Genomic DNA, 25,718 nt, shown 5'->3' on the forward strand with positions numbered 1-25,718 from the left:
GCTGTAATTATGTCACTGTTCTATTTAACGTAACAGGCGCAGCTTTAAACACGTAGGAAACATTGTGAAATGGAACTATTTAAGTTTAGACAACAAAAATACTTAGGGTTAGTAAAACATCAGGGGTTTAGGGATGTCATTGCGTCTTGGACTAAAACTTGGTTCATTTCAAACTGACAGTTGACTTATGGTTTCACACGGGACGCGAGCCCCAGTCTCCTGAGTGAAAGGCGCTCTCGTACTTTGTCACCTCACTTTCTCGTTTGCTCTCGCCATAATTACTACAACCATGAGAGGTCGCAGCTTAACAAGAAACGTAATGTGTGGTCATTATGAGCTGCTTGCGTAATCGACCCATACAGTCGTTTTCTGGGTGAGGATGGGCTGTTCTATTAGATATACTTGTTTATCCTTTAGAGGATCAACTTAGTAGAATAAATAAAGGATTCAGTATTTCTGTCCAGACTTTGGCTTCAGCAGTTAACAGCCCTCTAAGACGCATTTAAACTGTTTTAATGATGCGTTATACATTTTTGCCAAAACAATCCCAACTCAACGTCCAACTACTAGTTTTGTCCAGAGCATTCAAACACAGCCCATGGTCCTCATCAGAAGATGGATCTGCTGGTATGATTTCCCTATAATACTTTTAACACCTACTTTAAACAGCCAATGTCAACAGATCCATCATTCTGACAACTGAGCAAACTGTGATATGGTTGAAAACCATTGGGAAAGCACTATTTCCAAGATCAAGAATTCAAAATTTGACATGTTTGACAGAAGGCCTTAGATTGATTGCTTCAGACATGCGTGTGCACATTAACATGAGGGACTAAATACTAATTGCACCCACTGATTAGTCAGAGTGAACATTAACAGCGGCCCACAGTTAACTGACTCAGATAATGGAACTCATTACAGTCAAGCACACGTATCTGTTCCATTTCTAGTCCCAGAACAGTGAACAGTGACAAACCGACAGTTTAACTTTGTTTCCAAAAAAAGGAGCTATCATCAGGCCTTTCATTAACAGGACTGGAAAAACAGACACAGACTCCAAGTCCATGTAATTAATCTATTTACCCTCTGAATGCTGTTGCTTTCCCACACATACACACCAACAGCTCTGGGTACGCTGAGATCTTTAATCGTTCTTGTCATGTAAACCCAAGCTGATAATTAGGTGATAAAAATTAAACATGTAGACACACAAACTGCTCAGGATGCCAAACAGAGATTCATATCTCACTGCTGCCAGGAACAGATTGGCAGTTTACAGTGACCTTATCTTATATCCTATGGTATCATTGTGAAATTCTTCATTACTGTATGGGTCTCAGCAAAGTCCGAGCAGCTGAGAAGGAGGAGTGCAGCAGAAGACAGTTTAATGATTATTACTGGCCTGAGGCCAAGCGCATAACTCATGTTAAGTCTCCAGCCTCTTTCTGCACCATCGACTGGCTGCAAGCTGTTGACAGGAGAAGAGCTAGTGGGACAAACAGACATTTACTTTACAGGTGTCAGGAACGTCAGTTTACTTAGAACCTGTTAGAGAAGCTACACTCCTTACAAATATTAGCTATTTGTCTATAACTGACTCAACGTCTGCAGACAAATGTGACCTAGCATTGATTTTATGGCTCATATATTAATTGGTCGCCAGGGTGAAAAGGGATAAGTCACCAAAACCTGTGTTGCACAAAGTTTAATAGACTGATGGTCTGAAACTAAGTCAGCAGTATGGGGAGCCCCAAAGAAGTGTAAAGTCTTAATTGTCTCGATTTGTTTTTAAGTTTGCCCATGGAAGGGGAACTGTGCTAACACGCTTATATATTAGTTACTTATAGTTTCCCGTTTTCAGCACATTTTTTGTATCACTTTATATATATGTATTATATTATTACTTAAGCTGTAGCAGCAACCCTCATTCAGGAGAACACTTTAAAGCCACAACGTGTAGAATTTCTATTGTGGTAGTATAATTGTTTTATAATTTTTTTCTGATTGCAGAAATTTTATTTGAAGAAAATAATAATAATAATAAAATAACGTGAAAATGCAGTAAGAACTTACAATTTTTGCGTGGATTTCATAAACTGCAATCACACAATTCCATGCTGTCCGTCTGATGCTTGCACCAGGAAGCTCCAACGTTGGAAATGGTCTAAATCAGGGGTCACCAGCACGGTGCCCACGGGCACCAGGTAGCCCCCAAGGACCACATGAGTAGCCCACAGGCCTGTTCTAAAAATGAAAATTTAATATTGATATTATCTGTTTCCCACCTTGTTAAGTCATTGTTGAGAATTATTGGGAGAAATCATTAACATGATCAGTGTCTCCACATAGATGAGTATCATTAATCATTAATAATCATATATAACTAAAGGCAAACTGAACAACTTTGTTATTTCAGAAGAGTGTATCAAACTGGTAGCCCTTCGTATGACTCAATACCCATGAAGTAGCTCTCAGTTTCAAAAAGGTTGGGGACCCCTGGTCTAAATACTTAAATTAGTAGATTTTACTACTTTTTTAAGCATTTTGATTTTCATTTAATGAGTAACGTGTTAAAGTATGAAACATTTTGAAAAGTAACTCAAAGAAGCGGAGACTGATTAGTTGAATTTATTTTGAGTTAAATATATTGCAGGGCAGGGGTACCTAATAAACTGGTAGCTCAAAAAGCCAAAAGGGACAGGCAGAGACACTCAGTGTCAGTAGACCTGCAGCCTCACATGGGAAATCACCCCCAGCCTCCATTGCAATAATAAAGAATTATGAACACAAAATCTCTTGTTCCGGCCCTGGCTCCTCATTAAACAGTATGAGATTCGAACTGACCTAACTTATGCTATGAGACGACCCAGGTGTTCTAATTGTACAAAAGTAAATGACACTTTTTCTTTATATTAAAACTAAATCCAAAATATACTAATACTAATCCAACTTTAAGCCCATGAAACTCAAATAAAGCAAATAAATTAACAGTAAATAAAACGATACATAAGTACTGCTGTTTGGGATTCCCCTACATTTGACTGAGATATTCACAAATGTTTTGAAAGACAGACACTGCCTCCCTCTCTATTTGCATCACCGGTTCCAACGCAGAGTTTTCAGGCTTCTGCAGCTTCAGCGTTTCTTTGGTGCGATGGTCCTCTAAACTATACGTCACCTCTCAGGCTTTCTGTTTTATATATCCCCTCAACACTCTTGCTTAACCTGAGAGCTAACATGTCATTCATTGTGCGTTACGGTGAAACTCATCCAAACCCATCTCTTATTTCGGTTGTGCGTCCGCGTTACTTTCCCGTTCCGCCGGAGCGCCGATGGAGGGAGTAGCAGGTGGAAGTGAACAACTTGTCTACTTCTCCATTTATTCTGCTCTGTTTTTACTGTCAATCCAGTGTATTTATGATTAATGTTCATATGTTTCAACACTGCCCCAAGGGGCTTTGCTGTTGTGCGCAAAAATCGGCATGTTTCACCACCGAACAACCTAAAATCTAATTCGCTCTATAGCAGTTCTTCCCAAGAAGCGATTAAAGAGAAGAAATAATAAGCCAAGGAAAATGCATTTGAACTACCGGTAATTTGACTTTTGAACTACCGGTTATTTGAATGCACTTTCACTGAGCCTGAAATCCAGACAGAAAAGGAACAAAAAACTTTTGTTGATTAATAATCTACCAGAAAAGCCGCAAAATCTAGTTCAGGAAAAGTTAGAAAACTGTAACAGTAGATGCTATTGTGTCTAATCATGTGTGTGCTAAACCTTTTGAAAAATAAATGATAGATAGATAGATAGATAGATAGATAGATAGATAGATAGATAGATAGATAGATAGATAGATAGATAGATAGATAGATAGATAGATAGATAGAATTGGTTACATCTCAGACTAATTATTTTCATAGTAGTCTACCTGCCCTCTCTCACTTCCCTCCCTCACTGTTTTTTTCTCTTTCTTGGCGTGGCGCGGTAGCGTCCAATTGTAAACACACGCTAAATCATTCAATCGCTTCAATGGATTGGAGCTGGAAACCCCGCCTGTGGGCCGTCCCTTGCCGAGGCATTACATTATAACAAGACAAGCGTGTCTCCGGAGATAGATCTGTATTCTGCTGCTCTAGACTGAGACGCAGGGTGCCTACAACGCTTACGACGAGTCTCTACAACACACAAACACACAGACATTTCTGCTGTCAGGACTGCTACACCTGCTCTGCTGCGCGTCTGAGACACTTAAAGGGAGAAGATAATTTTTTTGGGGGGAAAAAATGAAACTTGAAGTTTTCTCCGCGCACCACTTCGCACAGAAGCCGCTGGAGTTGTGCATGGACCCAGAGGGGGGAGTCCCGTCTCCTCTATCCGGAGACGAGCTCGGGTCGGACGGGGACTGCGTGGCCAACAGCCCGGCACCTGTCGCCCAGAGCGGCGACAGCAGCAAGGGGAAACCGTACACCCGCAGACCCAAACCCCCTTACTCCTACATCGCCCTCATCGCCATGGCCATCCGGGAGTCCAGCAGCGGCCGCCTCACTCTGGCAGAAATCAACGACTACCTGATGAAGAAGTTCCCGTTTTTCCGCGGCAGCTACACCGGCTGGAGGAACTCCGTGCGCCACAACCTGTCACTCAATGACTGCTTCCTCAAAGTTCTGCGGGACCCGTCCAGGCCCTGGGGCAAGGACAACTACTGGATGCTCAACCCGCACAGCGAGTACACCTTCGCTGACGGAGTGTTCCGCCGCAGGAGGAAGCGCATCGGCAAGAGGTCTGCTAAGGAGAGGGAGAGCCCGGACATCCTCGGCGAGGACACCCGCCTCCCTGTCCCGGAGGAGAGAGTGGGGGCCAAGTTCTCGAGCTCCTTCGCCATCGACAGCATCCTCAGCACACCCTTCATACGGAGGGAGGACAGCCACGTTGAGGCAGAAACCCACGCCCCCCGGATCTACTGGTCCCCAGGGGCCCACTTACTGCCTTACACTCTGAGCTATCCGCAGCACACGTACCTGTCAGAGGGTGCGTACAGCAGCACAGGGCCCAGCAGGGATGCACTCACATACCTCCAGCAGACAGCACCGGGCATGGTCGCACCTGAGGCCGGTCTCCACGTGCTCAACATGTCCAACAAGGCGCGAGGTTTCCATATAGACTCCTTGCTCTCATAAAGCACCCGGACTGCTGTCAGACTTGTATGTTTTGACCCATGATATGCACTTTTGTGACCGCTCTTAGCTTCCAGTGCTTTAGCTGTTTAACTGTTTGGGACTCTGTCTGTAGGCTACTGAACGTCATTCTGCAGTGAAACAAATCAAAGGACGTGTTGTCAATGTAAATCTAACTGTGTGGTGACACAGCAAATAGATGCTGTCAGTGTGTGTGTGTGTGTGTGTGTGTGTGTGTGTGTGTGTGTGTGTGTGTGTGTGTGTGTGTGTGTGTGTGTGTGTGTGTGTGTGTGTGTGTGTGTGTGTCTTCATGCACCCATGGTTCATTGGTCATTTCCACTGTATGACGGCAACCAAGCGCCATGTTAAAACATAAAAAACTATTCATCTATTTATATTTTCATGTTTTGTATGACCTGCTGTATAAAATAGTGTTGTATATAAAAGAAATGTTGACTGAGCTGCTTTGAGAATGACGTGGCTGCACTAGAAACGCATGGAAATGCTCGATGTTTTCCTAAGATTGATTCATGCATGCCTGGTATTTTTATGAATAAAAAACGTGAAACAATGGGACCCTGATGTTGAATGAGTTGTTCATTATACGGATATGAAAGGGAGAGGGTGTTTGAGCGAAGCAGGTGTGCAGAGCAGTGGGGGCGGGAGGGAATGGGCCTTACACCTGTTCAACGGGAGAGAAACCTGCGCTAGATTTGACTGTAAAGGCAAAGAAAGGAGTGGGTTGTTTGTCTCATAATCTGTTGAAAATTAACTCCTAAATCATAATCATCAAAGTCAGAAAAACTGAATTTAAGTCCAGCATACTGCCTTATCTTGCTTAACTCTTACACTGATTACACCTCTAGTAGTGATTTTCTTTTAAATTAAAATGTCTAAATATTAGTCAGTAGCTTATTTAAATGGCAAAAAGAGAGTCAGTCTTGATATATTCAAATCAAGGCAACAACCACAGAAATAAATAAACATATCAACTATTTAAGATTAAACATTTAAAAAAAAAACACTGTTGTTATAATTATTATGTTGTGTTTTCCAGTGTGTCATGCACATACATGTGCTCAGCCAACATGGACTCATAAGACTCCTGTGCAGTGGTGAAACATTTGTCAGACAATAACATAACTTCTTAATATAATATTTCAAATAAAGCACTTTGTCTCAGGCTCTGCAAATAAAAACCTGCCACAAAAAAAGGTTTATATGTCCAGAAGGACGTTTTACTAACATTTTCATTATTATTGTTGTAATTATTATATTTGGACAGCCCATTTATATTGATACGTTTACTATTTCGACAAAATAACAATATGAAATATGCAACACAATGTTTACTAAAAATATGAAAATGATTTGATGCATGCAATCAGTTCTACATGATTGTGTGATTAGGGATAACAGTTTCTCATAAACTGATAATAAACAAGAGACACAACAAAGACAAGATGTGTCCGCAGTGATCTCACCGTAAAAGAAAACACTCCATTATTTCCGCCATAAAAACTCAACTATCTATGATTATTTATGTCGGCCAGATGTTCAGATTCATATGCACACACGATATTATTTTCAACAGTATGGCACACTGTCCTGCAGGCTGTTTACTGCTCGTGTCCGGAGGAAGCTGCAGTTGCTCTCCGCGGTCCTGAAACAGACCCCAGACTCGTCAACGGTTGGTCCAGTGACGAGACACATTCGTGTAAAATCTCGAAATAATATTACTCGCTTAAGTTCAATATAAAGACGAGAATACACTTTTTGGACTCCGGCACACAGTTTTCCTAAAATTAAGTTCCTGTTATTTTCATAATAACAGGAACTGTGCATTGTTTTTGTTACATTAAATTAAAAAAACTTTCAGTCCGAGAGTTTTCCTCAAAAAATATACCTGCTCAATAAAAAGCTCATTTTTTTTCTCCATATTATGCAATCACAAAACAAGAAGAATAATACCACAAAAATGAGAGGTCATTTTCAGAAATGTAACAGGACTGATGCCGCTGAATTACAAAAGGTTTGTTATTTTTTTTTTAAATTGAATGTAAATCGAGTTTTAATACTATTCGAAATAACAGATCCTCTATACCTAAAATATGTTAAATGACTAAATTCAAGTCAGTTTTGGAACCTGGTGTAGGAGTTTTGGACGTGAGCTCTTCGGATGCAAGTGCACGAGTCAAAACCAATCTGCACATTTCACATTAAATATCCTGTATTTTTTGTCACTTCCGTCATCTCAGTATTTGACCATGTTGACCCTTAGGCTACAAGTCTGATCAGGCCTGCACTGTACATGTCACCCGCCCCTACTGATCGCTATGCACATAGCCTACAGTACATGATGCTGAGGCTGTGCGCAGAACGCGCAGAGCAGTCTGACAGGTGACAGGTGAGACTTGCTCCCGTTTTCAGGGACAATGCTGCTACCTGCAGGTGAAACGCCGGAACAGCACACCTGTCTGCTCTTAGTGTCCCTGCATTGTTAACATCCTTGTTGTCATGACGCGCATCCTTCATATTTGTAAACAGCCTTTCTCTGTATTTACATTTCCACCAATGCCTGTCTCGACCCGGTCCACATCATCATGTTGCCTTAACAGGAAATCGGGCCTGGCTGCCAACGAATAAGGCCCACAGTGTTATGAAACCAAACTTTAAGTCAGGCACAATGTTAGGAAGTCCAAACAGTCTGTCACTCCGGCAAACTGAACCGCGCCTGACCTCCCAGAGTCCCGGCCAGGCAGCTCCAAAGCTCCCGGCGCCGCCACAGGAAACGCAGGCGGAGAAAACCCCGAGCAGCCGAAAGAATATTAGATTACCGTTAAAAGGAGCTGAACTCAGTGTTTGTTATTGTTTTATTTAATGAATTTTGTTTATTACAGGGCAATATAATATAAAAAGGGCAATCAAAACATGGGGCATTTAAGACAACCCTAATTATTATTATGTATAAACGCTGTGTTTGTATATTATATTGGGGGGAAAAAACCTGTTTCTAAATATGTGTTGGTTATTTTTTTTTTGGTGAGAAATAGAGGACCCTTATCATTTTTATGTAATATACTTCATTTAAATAAAGTATAACTGTCGGCCGTGAGCATTTTATTTCAAAATGGCCCGAAATAGGTTACCCGAGGTTAGACAGCCCGATAAACGTTCTCTCAAAATCGTATCTACCTAATCTGTCACGGACGATAAACAATGTATTTCAGCCTAAACAAGAAAACAAACAGAAGGCCTTATTGTGTCGGCATTAGGCTCATATGGGCCTCCAGCCGTGACTGTATTCCAAAGGTAAACTCTTCTATCAAAAACACCTCTGAATAGCTTTCGTGTTGGCCGCTGGTCACTTGATATTTCCATAAGGCTAAATAAGGAGCTCGTATAATCTCGGTGCGTATAAGCAGCCGGAGCGTCGTCTTCAAAGCGCTCCCAGAACAAAGATTCCCTCTGCAAGCCGAGGCATCCTGATCACGGCGGGGGTCATAAGTTTTGATGTTGCAGGAAATTTCTGGGGCTGTAAAGCTCCTCCAAACTGCTGTGTGTGTGTGTGTGTGTGTGTGTGTGTGTGTGTCATGGTGGAAAATGATTTTATCCACACATCCTTTGTTGTGCAAAGTGCAAAGGTTATTATTGCTGGTTATTGTTTGGAAAATCGTCCAGGCTATATCTAAATTTCAAAAGGTTCTGTCGGCAAACACGTGCACAGACACAGATTTGAGTGTGTGAAATGAAGTTTAAAAATTGGAACAATGTTTATTTACTGCGAAGTTTCCACTCGTGGTGTTGGGGTTTGTTTAATCTCCTACAAACATCATCATCATGGGCCTCTGGGAAAGAAATGACGCAATCAAATGTACATATAATTGCGCTGAAATATTATCTATGCATGGCCAGAAATTAAAAAGCATAATAAAAAGAAATCGTGACAAACATGCGCACAACACATCCAAAAAGCTCTCGGTTTAGCGACAGCCACATAACTTGATGCTTTTTTTTCTTCTTCAATGATCTATGTCGCAGCACGGATGTTGATATTACCTTTATGTGATATATAACTCCATCATGTTGGACAAATTTGTGTGTGATGTCTCCATAGGGGAGGAAACTGTCGACGCCCGCTCGCCTAATTTCGCTTTTCTCTCTCTAATGAACGTGGGGCCCATGGGACCGGCTCTGGCCTGGGGCGGTAAGCTGACACTGGCGCGCTGTGTGTGGTATCCAGGGCCGGGCTTGATGGAAAAAGCCTGCTTCCACTCATGTCAAAGTCATTTACTCAGAGCAACCCCCCGCTTACACACGCACGGCAAAGACCACCACCTCTCCATCTCTCACACTCCTCGACCCAACCCGGCACCGCGACAGTTTGTTTTTGTTATCCTCTGGACCAGTTTGGGAGGAAATTATGAGCAAAACAATACAAATAATACAAGTTGGTGCGTTTTTTTTATTGCTCCACAGCGATGCGTTAGAGTATCATCTGCCGCAGATATGTAGGCCCAAGTGAATGTTTAGGCTCATCATTGTTTCAATTGTAAGCTGGACCTTTTGCACATATTGTGGTGGTTTATTCGTGTCAGGAAAATGTATGATCTGTGGCACATCGGGCTGAAATCACAACTTCATACATGCAGGACCAGAGGGGGAAAAAGCTCATTTTTTAGCTTGTGCGTCTGGCGTGTGGCACTGTTGATTGGGATGTCTGGGGGAGGTTTGATAGATGGCTTAATTGCGTGTAGTCCGAACTTGGAGCGAGAGGGTGGGAGGGGAAGAAAGAAGACGAGGAGAGAACGAGGGGCTTTAATGCTGTTGAGAACGGTAAGTGGACTTGGGCCAGATTTGGCAAGAGGGGTGAGTGGGGGGTGGCTCTATATTCGTCACTGATTTCAGGGAGATTTGCAGGCGCACAGTGTGGATGAGGAGAAGGGGTGGGGGGCTCTCGCAGAGGGAAGAAAGATTTATGAAATGATAGGTGGTCGAGCTTTGTTTGGCTGGACTTTTGCGCGCAATAAGTCGACTTTTTTTGTGTTTCCTCCACTTGAGGGATTATTAACGCGGTCGATGGCCACCCGGCGCGCCACACAGCACCACTTAGCGCCGCTGTGACACAACAGTGGAGCCCCCGTGTCGAGCTAAAGCCCTGGACACTCAGTCTCCAGTGGATAACCAGCTCCCCCCACTCTCTCTTCCTCTTCCTCTCTCTGTCAGTGCGTACTCGCCGTGCGTTCTGCATGCGTCAAGGGAGCACCGTGCGTAACTGGAGACTCGTGCGTAACTGGAGACAGATTTCACTCCATTTTGCGCTGGGATTCTGAGGACCACTGGCGGTGTAACGCTCACTTGCAAGGACACTGACCACTGGATCCCGATTTATTTCTCTTTTGAAACATCTCACGGTTCGTCTTTTCTCCCTCCCTCTCTTCACTCTACGCCAGTCGTACGTCAGAGCTGACATGACGACCGAGACCCCTCAGCAGCAGCTGGACCCTCCGCCTCCTCTGAGATCCAGCCCGGCGTCCGGCGCCCTGCACCCCGCCATGCTGAGCCCACAAGCCGCCACAGAAAGTTCGTCCACCGCCATTAAAGGAAAGAAGACGAGCTCCGGTTTACGGCGACCGGAAAAGCCGCCGTACTCCTACATCGCTCTCATCGTTATGGCAATACAGAGCTCCCCCACCAAACGACTGACACTCAGTGAGATCTACCAGTTCCTCCAGGCTCGCTTCCCATTCTTCAGGGGCTCATATCAGGGCTGGAAGAACTCGGTCCGGCATAATCTTTCGCTGAACGAGTGTTTCATCAAGCTGCCCAAAGGGCTGGGCAGGCCGGGGAAAGGCCATTACTGGACCATCGATCCGGGCAGCGAGTTCATGTTTGAGGAAGGCTCGTTTCGTCGCAGACCCAGAGGCTTCAGAAGAAAATGTCAAGCTCTGAAGCCCATGTATCGGATGATGAACGGAATAGGCTTCGGCACCTCCATTCTCCCGCAGAGTTTTGACTTTCAATCTCCATCCGCCACTCTCGCCTGTCACGGCAACAGCTACAACTTGGACATGATGAGCAATTCAATGGCCGGGGGATACGACGGGCTAAGCAGCGGCCACCACGTACCCCACATGTCCCCGAGCCCAGGCTCCACATACATGGCGAGCTGTCCTGTGCCGTCTAACGGGGAGTACGGACCAGACAGCAGCAGCAGCCCCGTACCGTCCTCTCCAGCCATGGCCAGCGCGCTGGACGGCCACTCCCCGTACGCCAGTACATCCGCACACTGGGCGTCCTCCGGTGGGTCCCCCTACATCAAACAGCAGCCTATAACCTCCAGCAGCCCCGCATCCTCTGGTTTACACTCCGGCATGTCGCCTTACTCCCTGGAGCAGAGCTATCTTCACCAGAACGGCAGGGACAGCCACAGCACCGACATATCAGGTACCACAAACTCACGAAGGCCTATGGCTCCCACTGAGGAAGGCGAACCCCGTCTCATATTTTGGGGGGTTATCATAAAAATAAATTAATAAAAACACATATCAATCCTCACAGCATGTCCACCTCACATGCTAAATTGTGTTTCTATGTGCAGCAGAGGCATGTGACAAATTCCTGAAGCAGTCAAAACTCAATTATGAAATTATATGTTTTATAAATATAACTAATAAAATCAGGATTGCCGTGTTTATTTTTAAGGCAACATGATTCCAAAGGGGAGTTTACATAGCCTATTCGTGCCAGGCGAGTAATACAAATAAATATATAATTTAGTACATTTTAATTATATAGTTTAATTATACTTGACTCTAAATTAGTGTTTCCTAAGCTCGGAAGTTGTGGGTGACAAAATATTTTATCAATTGTTTTTATCAATTTGATTGAATAATAAAGTTAAATTGAATGTTAATTGAAAAAATAAAACACACCCAAGACCATGCACTGAACTGAAGACTCGTTCAGTACAATTTTGTTTTAATTTTCAAAATGTTTTTGAGGCCAATAAATCATGAATATATTTAGATTCTAGGAGCTAAATGTGTAATGTATGTCTCTTTAATCCACAGCCTGCAGGATTTTCTAAATCAGATCTATTCGGTCCAAGTGTTCACGGGATATTTTCGCTGATAAAAAGATTAAGAAAAACACCTATTTTGTGATCGCGTTCTTAATTCACCTTCACCAGTTCACGCTCATTTGCTTTAACATAACACACTGAGGCTTTACTAAAGTCTGGGGATTTCACCGAGGCGAGTAACCCATGCTGGAGCCCGAAAGGGTCCCAGAGGTTAACTAAACAAAACTGTGCAGGTCGGACCACACCGGCGGAGGATTCCACCAGAGACGGAAGGCCTTGTTAAACTTTACGCAGCGTCCTAATTGAGCCTGTACGGGGGATAAATGTGTTGGACTGCGCAGTGCAGGGTCGCTAACTGCACACTGTCAGTCAGAGAGGCATGTGTGTGTGTGTGTGTGTGTGTGTGTGTGTTGTCTGTGAAAACGGGCGCAGGGCAGCGAGCTGTGGCCCGGAGGATAAAGCCTGCTGTCTTCCCCTGGAAAACACAGTCACATCTGGAGTCCTTATGACCTGGACGAAGCCACAGCCTCTCTATTTATTTATTCTCTTTCTGGAAATAGAGGCTCGCTTACAGACACAAAATGACGGTCACTGAGTCTCATTTAAATATTCTTGCAGGTCTGGGGCTCTCCAGGAAAAAAAATAACACTCATATTGATTACTGTTATTGGTTATAAATCAAAAGAAAAGCATTCAATGTATTCCTTAAAACAGCTAAAGGAAGGTTCGGTGCCTTTTAAAGAACACACATTATTGGAAATGATTGCGCTGTCATCTTGTGGAAGGTGTACAGAAGGCACATTTTCAAAAAAACATTACAAAATAAGTTATGTCTGCTCTTGTGTAAAGAAATAACAATTTTCTATAAATGTAAATTAATCCGTAAAGATGTGAGGCAGCTAGGGGGGTATATATTTCGTATAAACAATACATTAAAACAAAGGCCTTATCCGTCCTCATGCAGTCAATTTTGTTAGTTTGTAAAGTCTATATGACAGAGAATACAGATTTTGCGGGTTATAAAACATCTTAAGGTATTTTATATTTTATTTTAAAGATATTTGACATGTAAAACATTCCTTTCTGGTCACAACAAACGACATTTACGCCCACACACTGTTTTCTTGCGCAGAATAATTAAATGCAAAACCTGGTTTAAGATGCTCAAAATAATACCATATGCTATTCATGAAGGCTAATGAATATGCACGTCTTCCCCTCTGTATTTACATGTGTTTACCGTCTCCTCTGCAGTGGGGATTCCACGCTATCAGAGCCATTCCTCGGTGTGCGACAGGAAAGATTTTGTGTTAAACTTTAACGGCATCTCGTCCTTCCACCCCTCGGCTGGCGGCTCCTACTACCACCATCACCACCATCACCATCCCCAGAGCGTCTGCCAGGACATCAAACCCTGCGTGATGTGAGACACACGGGCACGCTCAAACTGCAGCTCTGTCACAGGAGAACAAAGCGAACATTTGTAATTTCTACTTCTTTTTTTTCTTTTTTTTTGGAGGATTCATACGAGGATGTTTCATGGCGTCCGCTCTCACATGTTCGCCTCCTACATGCAGCCAAAGTAGCTTTTCTTGGTTGGACTTGAGAAACTTATGCATTGAAGGAAATGAATGAAGAAATTCCCAGATGCCTTGAAAAAGAAAAAAAAAAAGAAAAAAACCACTCTGCCAATATGAACCCTGACAAGCGCTTTCTTCTTCTACAAAAGAAGCTTCAGAAACACGACTTTTTTTTTTATGTGTGTTTGCTCTTGTAACACGTGCAAACTAATTATATTCTATGTAACTATGTTCTATCCTATTCGAGTAACTACACACACGACGCTTTAGGCTAACATGAACTGCAACAAACCTTGCACTTATTGTATAACCCTTTGCCAACTTTTTTGTCCTGTAAAAGGTTTCAATAAAGCTGATATATATTTTAGGCTACATTCCTACAGACTTCTGTCTTTCCGTGCACATTCATGTAGAAAGGTTGTTTACTTTGCTTTAAAAGGGAGCTGATGTTGAGCTTGCATTAAACAGAAACACACAGAATTCCATATTGAATATTGCTTTCTGGCCGTTTACACATCCAGTTATGGCCAGCAGTGGTGGAAAGTACATTTGAGTATTTTAATGATCTGCTACTTTATTGTACTCATTTATTTGGCAGCTGGAGTTATTGTATTTATCAGAATACGATTTAACATGCAAAACCTGAGATCAGTTCATCATATTTCAAGCATGATTATATAGATTAAACTACTCAACAGTATTTCAACTTATCTCCTTTGCAAAGTGCTACAACATTAAGATTCTTATTAGATTATAATCAAATAATACCATAGACAGAGGCCATTCTACTGCATGAGTACTTTTACTTTTGATACTAGTATATTTAGCAGTTAATACTTCTGTAATAGGTAAGGGGTTAAATGCAGGACTTTTACTTATTAAGGAACATTTGTATATTGTATTACTGCTACTTTTACCTAAGTAAATTATCTGATTATTCCACCACTGATGGTCAGGTTTTGAATTAGTATTATTCTCTAAACTGTAGGATATTTAATAACAAAGGAACGCATACAGTATAATAATCTAATGTGCAACTTAAATAGCTCTAAAAAGGCTGCTTTGAATCTTATTTTTCAGATTAAAAAAATCTTTTATCACTTAATAAATAATGTTCATTTTTAAAGTGATTTAAAAGTGAAATTTCTGTTATTTCAATAGTTTCTGTTTTGGTATGCAGTTTGCGATTATATTGGGGTGTTGCAGTGCTGAAAGAAGTATTCCGATCCTTTACTCAAGTAAACGTAGCAATGCCACTATATTGAAATGAAGCTCCATTTTTCTACCCCGTAAATCCATTACAAGTAAAAGTCCCACATGTAAAATCTTTCTTTAGTCAAAGTACAGAAGTATTATCATCAATTTACACTTAGTTAAGGATCAAAAGTACTCTTTATACAACAGAATGGCTGTAAACACAATTTGAATGTTGCATAAGGTCAAAGTGGAGATACTGTACACTACATCCCGTTGGGTAGTTTAAACCAAAATCAGGAATCATGTTATCAACTGCTTCTTTTCACCACCGTTGATAATGTAGTTGTGTATTAGGAAACATACTTTCAAAGCAATATAGAAAGCTAAAAGCCACACAGGCTGATCATTAAAGTTTGTATACTGCTGATATGAGGTGTGAGGCTCAAAAGATAAACGTCCTTTGAAAGTTAGATTAGAACATAAAAGGATAAAGCCACTTCTAGTTTGACTATTTCCAGGTTTTGCATGTTTTACAGCCACCTCCAGCCTGTCGAACGCAGCTGTAAGTCTTTTGGCATCCTGAGGCTGCTCCTTTCCATGTGGACATCCAGGGTTGCCAACATCTGAAGACGCCATATAAACAAATGAAACGACAGGGCCCGCGTCTATGGAAATGTAACAACTTGGTATTTTTAGAGTGCGGTAAACAGATCAGACTCACAGAGAGCTACCTCTCACACAAACAGAGGGCAGGCTGGGGCGGCTGCACTTGTGCTGCTTCTCTTTTTGTCTACATGGCTTTTGGTCGTGACTCAAATGCAGCATCCCTCATGGCTGACATATGCAGATAGAGATTTGGCAGTGGCAGCTCCTCATTAGGCCACTGACATAATCACAGTCTCTTAAAATGCTCTGTGGAGTCACTATTTGTGTGCTGAATGCGACGTCTGAGAAAATGTTTTCGCTGGGATGTTTAATATCTGTTACCTCAGTGTTTATTTGTCGTGTTAAAGTGCACTATGGGTTTCAAAACTTTTCTCTGGAGCACAGTACTTTATAAATATATTTTGTCATGTTGCTTGAAAGTAATTGTCTAGGAAGTAAGAACAAAATTCAGCCACTTCAAAAAATTCTAAGCTATTACACATGCAAACCACATGCTTTCAGAAGTTTTATTTCACATTTGAATTGGCCAAAAATCCACATGTGCAACACAAATTCACAAATTCTTCTATGATGAGGAGAATAAAGAAAGACGTGGCAGCAAATTATACAGGGGATCATCATACTTTATATCTGCTTGTAAGCAAGCTTCAAATCCAGAATCAGTGTCAGAAAACCCACGGGTGAGGGACTAACTGACTCTATCCTGTTAGTCTTACTGAAGTGGCCTCCCTCTAGTGTTTTGAACACTTTGGGGTCCAACAAATGTCAGGTGGGATTGGGAACGGCAACAGCAGTCACAGTTCAAAAAGAAAAGAAAATAACGTCTTTGACTGGACAACAAAGTCCTTTCTAATTTCCTCAATGCAACCCTCCATGATGAAAAGTCACACAAAGTGGCCCTGCAGCTAGTGGATTTTCCATGACAAGATTTTTGAGGAGTGCTGAATTTTCAATATGGTGGAGTATAGTGTCATCTAGTGGCTGGGACCATCCACAGAGATCATTTCTGCAGTAGGGTGCTATCATGAGGGATACACAAAGCCTAACCCCCCAACCCATTAACTTTAGTACTCTGAGAAAGCAAAAATAAATTACTAAAAGCTACTCACACACACATATATATACACACACACTACCGGTGAAAAGTTTGGGGTCACTAAGAAATTTCCATTCCACTCCATTATAGACAGAATACCAGCTGAGATCAGTTGCATTGTTTTGTTAACCAGGGCAGCATTTGTTGTGATTGGTCTAAGGTCTTGGAATCTGGTTCGGACATACTTTGGGAAAGTATCTAACAGTACAATTTTGAAATTTTTAGATCACATGAAAAGTCACACTTTTATCAATAGTAAAATCAGGATTTTTGAAAAATTTGGAAAATGCTAACGTGTTTATTAAAAGTCTTTAATATAAAATATATTTTAACACTGCATTATGCAACTTGTTATGAGTTCATAGCTACCAAATACTTGATTGTGATTCTTGTATTTTCTGAGATACTTATCAAACTCTAGTCTGCCACATGGGACTACAGTTTTAATTTTTTTAAATTTGATAAAATATATAGACAAACAGTAGTCCCATGTTAGACTGGGTAAACCCAGCCCGATCTGCCGGTGATTTGATTTCGCCCTGCAGCTCAGGCTGGAAGCCTGTACATTTATCTATCCTGCTTCCGTTACAAATCTTCGGGGACCAATCACAAACTGGCTTATCCACCTGGCGTGCTATTGGCGGGTTTAACACGATGATAGAGAAGCGACAACAAGCAGCTTTTTGTTTACATTCAACATGGCGGCCACCGAAGCGCAGCAACCCGTTGATGCCGCTGTCGCTGCTGTTTTAAAAGATTTCAAAGGAAAGTTTTCTCTGAAAACAGAACAGAAACTTGCCCTGGAACAATTCCTACAAAAGAAGGATGTGTTTGCCTTACTACCGAATGGCTTTTATTTTCACTACCGACCGGCTTAATTTACCAGCTAGCCCCGCTGGTGGCCAAAAGAATGGAGCTCAGCTCAAACGTACAGATCGTTGGTCTGATTGGTTGAAGGAATATCCAATTGCGTACAGAGTCATTTGAACTATGCCCGTTGATCACGCCTCTTGTGCAGAGAAAATACAGAGCAGACTCCCCAGACTAATGTTCAATCTTAAAGGTCCCATGGCATGAAAATTTCACTTTATGAGGTTTTTTAACATTAATATGTGTTCCCCCAGCCTGCCTATGGTCCCCCAGTGGCTAGAAATGGCGTTAGGTGTAAACCGAGCCCTGGGTATCCTGTTCTGCCTTTGAGAAAATGAAAGCTCAGATGGGCCGATCTGGAATCTGCTCCTTATAAGGAGCAAGGTTACCTCCCCTTTCTCTGCTTTGCCCACCCATGAGAGAGAGACATCATGGCTTTCAAACGAGCAAGGTGGCAGTTAGTCAAGGCCACACCCCCACCCTCCACCTTGTCCCCCCTTCTCTCCTCCTCAATAGCTACAGACACAGAAATGGTACATCCTAAGGAAAGCTCATTGTGGGACTGGCTCTAGTGGCTGTAATTCTGCACCAAGGCTGACTTTTGGGAAAGAGACTTCAGATACAGTATTAGGGGACCACTAAGGCCTATATAAAAGAGACTTCAGATACAGTATAAGGGGACCACTAAGGCCTATATAAAAGAGACTTCACATACAGTATTAGGGGACCACTAAGGCCTATATAAAAGCATACAAAGAGCACCATGTCATGGGACCTTTAACACATTTTTCAGCCAAACGGTTTGATCGATTTGGATTTCAGTAGCGGGAACAAAGAGGTTAATATGGGGCATTCTGGTCCCTGAGGATCTGGGGCAGCAAGAGAGATGGTGGCTGCCACTCTTGTGAACACGCATCTCCCTGCTGTCTGAGTTAATGGTGTTTGAAAATCTTTCAACTTGCTGGCATAGTTCGCTGTGTAACTGTTGCAACCACAAGAAACCACGATGCAGGAGCTAATTTCACTGGTATCCCAGTGAGTTCCCTGGATTACACACTTCTACGCCAGGTTTGAGCACACATATGTCTTGGAGCAAAATCAGCGTTGAAGTTCAATTATCCAGTCTAAGCTAATTAATGAGCGTACGTTTGTATATGAGATATTTATATACAGATGCCTCGGTAACCGCTCACTTTAACATTTTCAAAACTGAGCAGCGCTACACCAATGAGACCATCAAGTGCAAATGATAAAGTATTTTGTTTAAAAATACATTTTGATGGCATTTCTGGCCTCCAGAATGTCAGAAGATCCTAAAACACTCTGAATCAATCTCAAGGGAGCAGGAAGACATGCACGGTCAAGGAAATCCAGATATGAGGTAAGATACAATGCCATGGGACAGAGAGAGGAGCAGACAAACCGACCAACCAAGTTATTATCTTCCCTTTTATTTTGTTATGACTGAGGCTGACTACTTTCCCAACCCTCAGTCCTTTAACCAAACTAGGCTAAACAAGTCCCAGACCTCTCTCTGCAGCCTACTGCACCCACACACATGAAAGTGATCTCTCATTATAATTCTGGATTAGATGGCAAACAAAATTCAAAATGTCAGTGTTTCTTTAATATGGACCACAAGCTGGCAAAATCCCACCACGGTTGAGTCCACACAGACAATGGATTACAAATGTGACCCAGCTTGCTGTATCACTGAAGAAAAAGGTATCTTGACACTGTGAAAAAACTTACTATTCAATTGGCTAAACCTTTATGTTTTAATTTTTTTTAAGTTAAAAATAAGAATAAACTGAACTGACTCTATCTCCCCGTCCCAAATAGGAGTACAGTAGTCAATTTCGGTCCCCAAAGTTACACTAGTGTACCCCCTAGGACTAATTATTGTACCTCAAGGTTTCCAAGAAAACGAAAAGGGTACAACTGTACCTTAGAGGGTACCGCCCCAGGGAAAAGGTGTTGGAACCCTAAATGTACACATTTAGCATATTATTTCGTAACAAGAATTAGTTTAAAGCCCTGGGAGGCTGTAAAGTTCATTACACATGAACACTAAATGAAAAGACAACTTTGGTATTCTTAGATACTCAGTGCTTTGAATGCTGATGTCAACAGGCTAATGCTACAGCTAGCATGGGGGCAACCATGAATGGAAATGGGAATGCATCCGAGTTGTACAACCGACAGACCATCCAACTGACATTGCCAGACCTAGAACCACCCAGCTAGTTACAGGCCAAGAATCCTCAGATGTAGGCATCAGTCAAGCATAACCTGACCGTTTAACAGAACACAGTTGGGTTGATGGGCTGGAAATGGTTCTTGAGGTGTGTGTGTGGGGGGGGGGGTGTGTGTGTGTGTTTTTTTTTTTTTTTTTTCCCCCCCCGCGGGGCCCCCCTTTTTCCCCCCTCTCCCCCCCCTTTTTTCCTGCTTTTTTTTTTTTTTTCCACCATATGGTTTAGCTCAGCTCTCCACAACCTCACATCCCCATTTACACCTTCTCCTTCAGAGCCAGAGAAAGTATTGTCCTCCTATTGCTCAGCCTGCACCGTGGCAGCTATGATCCGGATTTTCTCTTAGCACCAGCTTCCTTTTGCTGATCTAGCTGGGAGGCCTGACTCTTCTCCATAGCCCTCAGAGCCACTTGGTTGACATTTTAAAAGTTACCTCCAGCTGCTGTACTTTAAGGAGAACCTCCTTTTCCACAGATCCTTGTTGTAGGTTCAAGATGGTTTCCTGACTCTCTGTAGTCTGATCGCGAAGAGCTGAAGCTTTTTGTGGCGTTGCTTTTTTAAAAGCTCTAGCTAATGCTGAAGCATCTTCTTTTACAGTTCAAAGGCATTACAGTAAGCTTGATATCCTGTCTTCTCACTGCAGCTGTGGCTTTTTCCAAGAAGCATGTTATCTGGAAAATATGCTTAATAAAACCCGGAAGCTCTGCAGATCTGGAAACTGGCGTAAGAAAAGACCTTTCCAGGTTTTAATCTACAAAGTTGTTGAAAGGACTCAGCTAACCTTCTGCCTGGAAGAGAAAATAAAAGAAAGGAACAAAAGGAAGACCAGCTCTGAAGAAGAGGGTGATGTTGTTTGCTGGTATTACACTAGAGGGCAGAGTTTAGCAGCAGTTTGGGTCTGCTTGTACTACGTTAATTTGACTAACAAACTGCGGTACCGCTTGTTGTTAACTAATACAATACATATCTAGACGCAAAATGACTAAACAAAACAGACTAACAAAACTCATATCAGGAAAAATAAAGTTTGATTGTGAATTCCATTAGCATTTTAGAGACATTGTCCATTATCTCATATCTGAAGGATTTTTATGATGATGCATCTTCTGTCTTTCCACTTTGAGAAATATTGAAAACTTGATTTCTATGTTATAAAATCAATTGTTTACGCCTAATCTTTTTAGTTTGCCAATTTTACAGTCAGGTCACACAGTCCACTGTACAATGCTGTACAGATGGATTAAATAGTTTAATGACTGAACAATGAACTTAATCCCACAATACTATTCAGGCTTTTTCTCCATTGATGTATGGACACATATAGTCTAAAGTTCAAAAGAGACAGTTTGCAGTTAATTTAGTGAACACAAACTGAGTCAAATAGATCTAAATGTTTATTCTGCGCAGTTTCTATGCTAATCTTGATTTCATTTGAAATGGCGTGCAAATAAAGATGGATAAGACTGTTTTTTTGTGTCGTTGGAGAAAATGATGCCGCTCATCAGGGCAGCTAAATCAGAAACAGCTCAATCTTAAGAAAACTTTTCTTCAGTCATTTCCCATGCCCTTACAGTATTTGGATTTTCAGAGAGCCTCGACACATTCATCTGTCTGCTCTTAAATGTCGAGTTTTGGGGTAAGAAAAAGGGGAAGCTGCCACACTGAGGCGCTTTGTGGCCTTGAGAACAACTTTACCCCCTTCAAAACCAGTCACAGCCGAAGAACCAAACACAAGATTAATGCTTTGCACATGGATGATTGGCAGCTATTTATTTGAAAACCAATTCCAATGTGCTCTTTGGGCGCATGAGTTTGAGGTCCTGGGATATTTTGGAAACTGTCTGTGTTTAATTAGGCACCTAATATAAACACTGTCTATGACACACTGAAGTGCCTGCAAAACAATTTCAGAAAAGACCACAAACTGATGTGAGGTCACCAGTAAAAATACAGAATTCAAATACTCTATACTAATCTATACTCATTTTTTATGGACATTCCTTATAGAATTGTGGAGCTTAATAAAACTAAATGTTGCTCATAAATCAGGGTTTCCTTCTTTTACTTCTTTGTTGTTGCAGCGGCCCAGGTTCGAATCCGACCTCCGGCCCTTTGCTGCATGTCATCCTCTCTCTCTCTCTCTCTCTCTCTCTCTCTCTCTCTCTCTCTCTCTCTCTCTCTCTCTCTCTCTCTCTCTCTCTCTCTATCTCGCTCTCTCTCTCTCTCCCCACTTTCCTGTCTATCCACTGTCACTATCTAATAAAGGAAAAAGCCCCAAAAATAATCTTTAAAAAAAAAAATGTCCTTGTTGCTGCTGCCATTGGTGCATGTGCATCAATGTGGCAGCAGAGGGCGCTATGTTACTACTTAATGACAGTTTGAGTGTCATAAAATGACTTACAAGCTGGAGAGACTGGTGGCAACACAGGCATTCAGTGATGATGATGATCATGATCATAATGACTACGATGACTACGATGATGATGACGAAAATGATGGGGTTGATACCTGGAAATGAAAACCAGATATAAAGCTGATGTTCCATTGCATACAGTTGCTGTTTATTTACTATATATATCAGGGAGTGCCGCACTTCATGTTTCAAATAAAATTCAACATTAAGCCTTTTTTCTGACCCGTTTTCAAAATTTCTATATCAGAAATATGGGTTTCTTTTTTAACTACTACCAATTTGATTATATCCTGACCGAACGTTGACATACACCAGTCTGTGATTATTCATCCGTTCTGATTTTTTAACTCAAGAATTAGGTATAATTTCCTATAAATTAGGTTAATTGGCCATGACTTTCAAAAATCAGTGTAAAACTAGTGATAATAAGTAGGTGTTAGTGGTGTTACTACATGGTAGTGGGGGGGGAAAGCGCTGAAAACATTGAAAAAGCGTCAAAAGGGTTGAAAAAAAAGAGACAGAAACATCACCAATAAATGCATCAAAAAAAAAGCCTGCGTTTCTTTGGGAACATTCAGTGGTTGATAGACCTTTATTGCACAGATCCTGTATTTGCTCTCTTCGTCTCACCTGATTGATTGGCAGTCGTCATCCGTCTTCAGGTGATGAAACTCACTTGATATGTTGCACCTGATATGATCAGAATGAAATATGATCCTATCAACAAACTTTTGTCTCTGTCAAAATCAATTGAACATGAACTCAGAGGTCTTTGACTGTGTGAAGCTCCAACCTTAAACTCAGACTACTTGATGGCAAAAGAGTAAAAACCAGTGGGGGGAAGTAACTAAGTACATTTACTCTACTGTACTTAAGTATGATTTTAAGGTACTTGTTATTTACTTGAGAAGGCCTATTTTCATTTTATGCTACTTTATACTTCTACTCCTCTACAATTCACACATATAATCGATCCCTCTAGATATTTAAATAGTTCAAATTAGCTCCACGTTTACCAGCTGCAACATTAAAGTGATGAACACATTAATGCATCAATAATTATAATCCAATAATAATATAGATATTATTCTGAAATGTGCCATTCTGCATAATGATTATTTGTGTTTTTTGTACTTGTAGGCTTTATTTTGATGCTAATACTTTTGTAGCCTACTTTTACTTAAATAAAATGTTGAATGCAGGACTTTAGCTGTAACAGATTATTTGTATTTCTACATTGTGGTGTTGGTACTTTTCTTTTTGTAAAAGATCTGAGTAGCTCTTCCACCACTGGTAAAAACTCACCGACTAGGGGAGACCGGGGATACTTTTAACATTTTCGACATTTCTGTCTGTATCTCAGAGCTCTTTTTTAACCCAGCGCATTCAAAATATGTTACAAACTAGTTACATATGTCTGCTATTAAATGGTGTAGCTGTTATCTTTGTAACCGAAACAGAAAATGCATGGTTTACTCTCAAACACGAGGAGTGAAATGTTACAATGTACCCCCATAGCCCGGGTTAGTTGTGCCATACCCTGGGGTAAAATGTAACATTATGAAATTAGGAATATAACAAAAACTTGATATTGAAACTTTCATTCAACATTGAAATTACTTTTTTCATATAATATTTGTGTTTGTATAGGTTGAGAGCCACGCCTTGGTCTGTCTTTCTTTTCCAATACCGATATTTAAAGAAAAAAACGTAAATACAACCTACCTTGGGGTAGGTTGTAACATTTTGTAACCCAGACTCTTGCTACAACTAACCCAGACTATTGTCGCCATGAACTAGCTAACAGCTAAAAACATTAGCACTAACAACCTGCATTAAATATATCTATAAAGACACACAATACACGTGATTTAAGTTTGTTGAGTTTAACTATAAAGCCGACAATGCTATCACAAAAGTAAATGAGTTAAAATAATAATACTAAAATAAATAAAATAATACTTTCTTACCTAAACAATTGTTTTTTTCTTTCTAAAACGTGCAGTGTCATCACAGGGGGCAACATTACGAATCCCACTATGGCCACTCCAAGACCCGCCCTAAGAAGCAGCTTGATTGGTTGGGGTTAGGCATTTCACCTCAAGTGGTTAAGGTTATGATAGCCGATTGGTCAGGGGATAGGACCTGTACAAATCAGGTTACGTTGCCTTGCGTAAGCATGGACGCCTGGCCAATAGTAGCTATTGAAGGGCGGGTCTTGGCGTGGCCATAGTGGGAATAAAAATATCGCTCCCCGGTCTCCCCGTTTATATACTGTCTATGGGTCTCCCCTACTGACAACATGCATTTATCATGCACTTTTGCGTGCTGGCCATTGGGGGGCAGGAGTGTGTCGTATATTAGGAGAATAATTTCGACAAAATAAAGCCTTCAAGCTTTCTCTTAGCAGGATTTTTTGTTTCAAACTTATCTAGTAAATATCTAATTAAATTATCTTAACCATTAATTTATATTTAAAAAGAAAAAAACATTATCACTGTAATACTCCTTTAATATTTACATATGGACGCGTAAAACCGGTGTGTTTTTTGTATTTGGTCCAAGATATAATCTCAGGATGTGGTTGATTTTCATTGGAATCTCAGTAGTGACAGATGGCAAGATAGTGCTGCACATATGAACGGGTGTAAATCCTGTTCTCTCTCAGAACTCCGGCAACAAATGCTATGACTAATTCAGAAAGTAGCCTTACAAATATTGTATCAACCAGTAGTCTATAGCCACAGTCTCATCTCATTCATCCACCTGCGGGTTGCTGGTTAACTTCCCTGCAGGCCAGGGTTTCCCTCCACACACACACACACACACACACACACACACACACACACACACACACACACACACACACACACACACACACACACACACACACACACGCACATACACACCGAAAGATGCTGTGGAGAAACTTGCGAACCTCGGTGTGTCAGCCGGGCTCACTGGGCAGCCGTGTCCGGTACAAAGGCCTCACCGGCCGGACCTCACAGGTGACACAGTCCGCTCTGCATTAGCTTCCTCGCGAGAGTCCTGACAACACATGCAAATCACAGAACAAAGAGCAGAAAGAAAACACATAAGTGTGAAATTAACTCTTGTCAAAGATTATCAGTTTTAATTATTATTTTCTCTTCTTTTGTTACTTAAATGAAAACTCTACACATTCTGAAAGAGTTTTTCTCTTGATCAATCAGGTCAAATTACAAAATAGGGATATGATAAATAAGCTGACTTGTACCTTTTATTGCATTAGGCCTATATGCAATTTTTTATGATTTCCATGGGCTCTTAAGTGTGTCTTATACCAATAAACTACATGTTTTTTTTGTTTTTAAGTTAAAAAGGCAAAGTTTGAACTCAACTA

The 25,718-nt window shown here is 41.4% G+C and overlaps 2 protein-coding genes across 2 annotated transcripts; both read left to right on the top strand.

Moving 5' to 3' along the window:
- The first annotated feature begins 4,108 nt into the window (after positions 1-4,108).
- On the top strand, positions 4,109-5,754 carry foxq1b (forkhead box Q1b). The gene has a single exon (XM_039812332.1). It carries the CDS (start codon positions 4,288-4,290, stop codon positions 5,179-5,181), a length of 894 nt encoding a protein of 297 aa, XP_039668266.1. The 5' UTR covers positions 4,109-4,287; the 3' UTR covers positions 5,182-5,754.
- Positions 5,755-10,057: 4,303 nt separating this feature from the next.
- On the top strand, positions 10,058-14,216 carry foxf2b (forkhead box F2b). The gene is made up of 2 exons (XM_039812331.1): positions 10,058-11,625; positions 13,517-14,216. Exons 1-2 carry the CDS (start codon positions 10,650-10,652, stop codon positions 13,687-13,689), a joined length of 1,149 nt encoding a protein of 382 aa, XP_039668265.1. The 5' UTR covers positions 10,058-10,649; the 3' UTR covers positions 13,690-14,216.
- Positions 14,217-25,718: the final 11,502 nt, after the last annotated feature.

The sequence above is a fragment of the Perca fluviatilis genome, chromosome 9 (assembly GCF_010015445.1).
Source record: "Perca fluviatilis chromosome 9, GENO_Pfluv_1.0, whole genome shotgun sequence".
Classification (NCBI taxonomy): Eukaryota; Metazoa; Chordata; class Actinopteri; order Perciformes; family Percidae; genus Perca; species Perca fluviatilis.